This window comes from Bipolaris oryzae (genome assembly GCF_000523455.1).
Source record: "Bipolaris oryzae ATCC 44560 unplaced genomic scaffold scaffold_493, whole genome shotgun sequence".
In the NCBI taxonomy this organism is placed as follows: domain Eukaryota; kingdom Fungi; phylum Ascomycota; class Dothideomycetes; order Pleosporales; family Pleosporaceae; genus Bipolaris; species Bipolaris oryzae.
The window spans coordinates 1-2186 of record NW_006911769.1 but is presented as its reverse complement, the minus strand read 5'-3'; the positions used below and the strand labels follow the sequence as shown (position 1 = coordinate 2186).

The following is a 2186-nucleotide window of genomic DNA, read 5'->3' as shown; positions in this document are numbered from 1 at the left end:
AGAGCGTTGCTAGAAACAGAGCGTTGCTAGAAACAGAGCGTTGCTAGCAGCAGAACGTTTCTAGCAGCAGAACGTTTCTAGAAACACGGAGTTTCTAGGAGCAGGGTGAAACATTTTGCTACCAAAAACGCTTTGCTATGCGGTTAGAGAAGTATCCTTCTTCAAACCCTTGCAAATGACAGTATATTTCAGCTACTCTACTGAGATCACGCTCATAACCTTGTCTGGCCGATTCACTGGATGCCACTCCCCCTTCAGATTAGCTGTGGATTTTTCCTCTTCCTGACTATATATTTCGAGTCTATTTGTTGCTTTTGCCGCAAGCGGAAATGTTAATGGCATAACGTCTTCCATGATAGATTTAACCAATAGATCAACCATTCGACTAGCGCTGATACCTTTTGGGTATGCATGTAATAAGTATGTCAAAAGTATCATCAACCCCCGGTCTGGTAGCTTCTTAGGATTATTTATACACGATTATTAGAAGATTTGATAAAAAATATATGAGATATGTTTCTTACATATGAATCTCTAGAACCTGGCTACAAGTTAGGATTATTCCAGCGCCAAGCTGGGATATCACATATGACCATCTTTTTCCAATTCTTATATGCCACTTCAGACTATTCTTACGCTTTTTACTAGCCCGTGGAGTGAGATTTTTGTACTGTGACCCATATATTTTTTCCAAGATGACAGACTTTGCTATACTAGCTAAACCCTTTCCTGATGAAAGACGAGTGGGTAAGCTAGTATTGTGTCTAAGATCGACGATTTTCTGCTCATATTGATGATATAAGAGAACTCTCGCCATTCTCAGTTTGATAGGTTCAATCAATGAGTCAGCTGAGATTATCTCAGCACACTGTAGACTCTTAAACATCTTCTCTGTCAAAGACATCCCAGTTACTGGATTGCCGGTAGGAAGACGAGACCATGGATCATCTGCATCCCACCTGCGGCAGAAACTATCTATGAAGTTCTTTGCGTCTTCTCGCAGAAACGAATCGCCGATCTCAACCACGTACTTGATCTCTTCATACGGAGATCCATAGAGGCGGCTCAACTGGTCATACGAGTAAAGCCAGTGAGTCATCATTGTGTCATCAGGCAGCGTAAATCTCGTCTCCTGTAACGGGCTTGTACTCCAGGTCGATGATAGAATGGATGGAGATACGGAAGGCATCCTTGATTGGGTAGCTAAGTGTAGCGAAGGGACATCTTTCAGGATGAATCCCAACTCACTATCGTGCTCATTATTGGAACATGAGGATTCATTTTCATCCAAAAAATGTCCCGATCCTTGTGTAGCTGTAGAATCTTCCTGTGTTGGGTTTCGGGATATGTGTTCTACGCTGTTGCTCCAACGCAGCGTCTTTCCATTACTAAAAGACGCTCGACTGGTTTCGTGGCGGAGAGAACTACGTTGGCTTGCATCAGGTATGCTGGCATTAAGAAGACGTGAATCAAGAACTCCAGAATAAAATTGGGTACTGTGAGTACTGTTTAAAGAACGCTCTATGACTTCATTTGACTCTTCGCGGGACGATTGCTGAAATACCAATTTATGAGGGGAAAGCTCCTCCTGAAGATAATCAAAATAACTGCCCTGTACAGTTGCAAGTAAGGTTAAGAACGACTTGCCTAGATAAATGAACTGGGGAGCGTCAGTCGAGTCTGTCTTAATGACGATGACGCACGTCTTCTCCCGATTCCTCCATTTTAGTCCAGGCATAACTTGATAAATCCTCGTTTCCGTTAGGATTCTATTAAATATTAGAAATAATAACTTAAAATGCTAACCGTACATACCAGAAGAAGGGAACGCATGGTAACAAGAGCATAAAGTATATTGCTAGATATAATACGTGATGAACCGCTATGTTTACATAGCATATGTAACAAAGAGTCTAGCATATCTTAGTATAGGAGAGAGGGATATATACTTATCGCCGCTCTGATATTTTTGGTGTCTGTAGTTTTTAGCCTAACGTCCGTTACTGTGTGGCGAAAAACTTCATGTGCCAAAAATGACCAATCGGATCAGAGCGGCTAGACCGAAGTTCATGATCTTTAGAATCCGACGGGTTATTATTCCATTATAGTCCTGTATCAGCCGTTGGCTATGTAGGACTTTGGCCAAAGGCCGTTCTATCTAACTAGTTACAATTTGGTACGTTGTG

The 2186-nt window shown here is 41.9% G+C and overlaps 1 protein-coding gene across 1 annotated transcript; it reads right to left on the bottom strand.

The window, feature by feature from the left end:
- Positions 1–520: 520 nt before the first annotated feature.
- COCMIDRAFT_111478 (uncharacterized protein) lies at positions 521–1754 on the bottom strand (the record flags this gene model as incomplete). Its single annotated transcript, XM_007695818.1, has 3 exons — positions 521–948; positions 1609–1660; positions 1704–1754. Coding segments are annotated over 3 exons (531 nt in total), but the record flags the coding sequence as incomplete, so codon positions are not given.
- Positions 1755–2186: the final 432 nt, after the last annotated feature.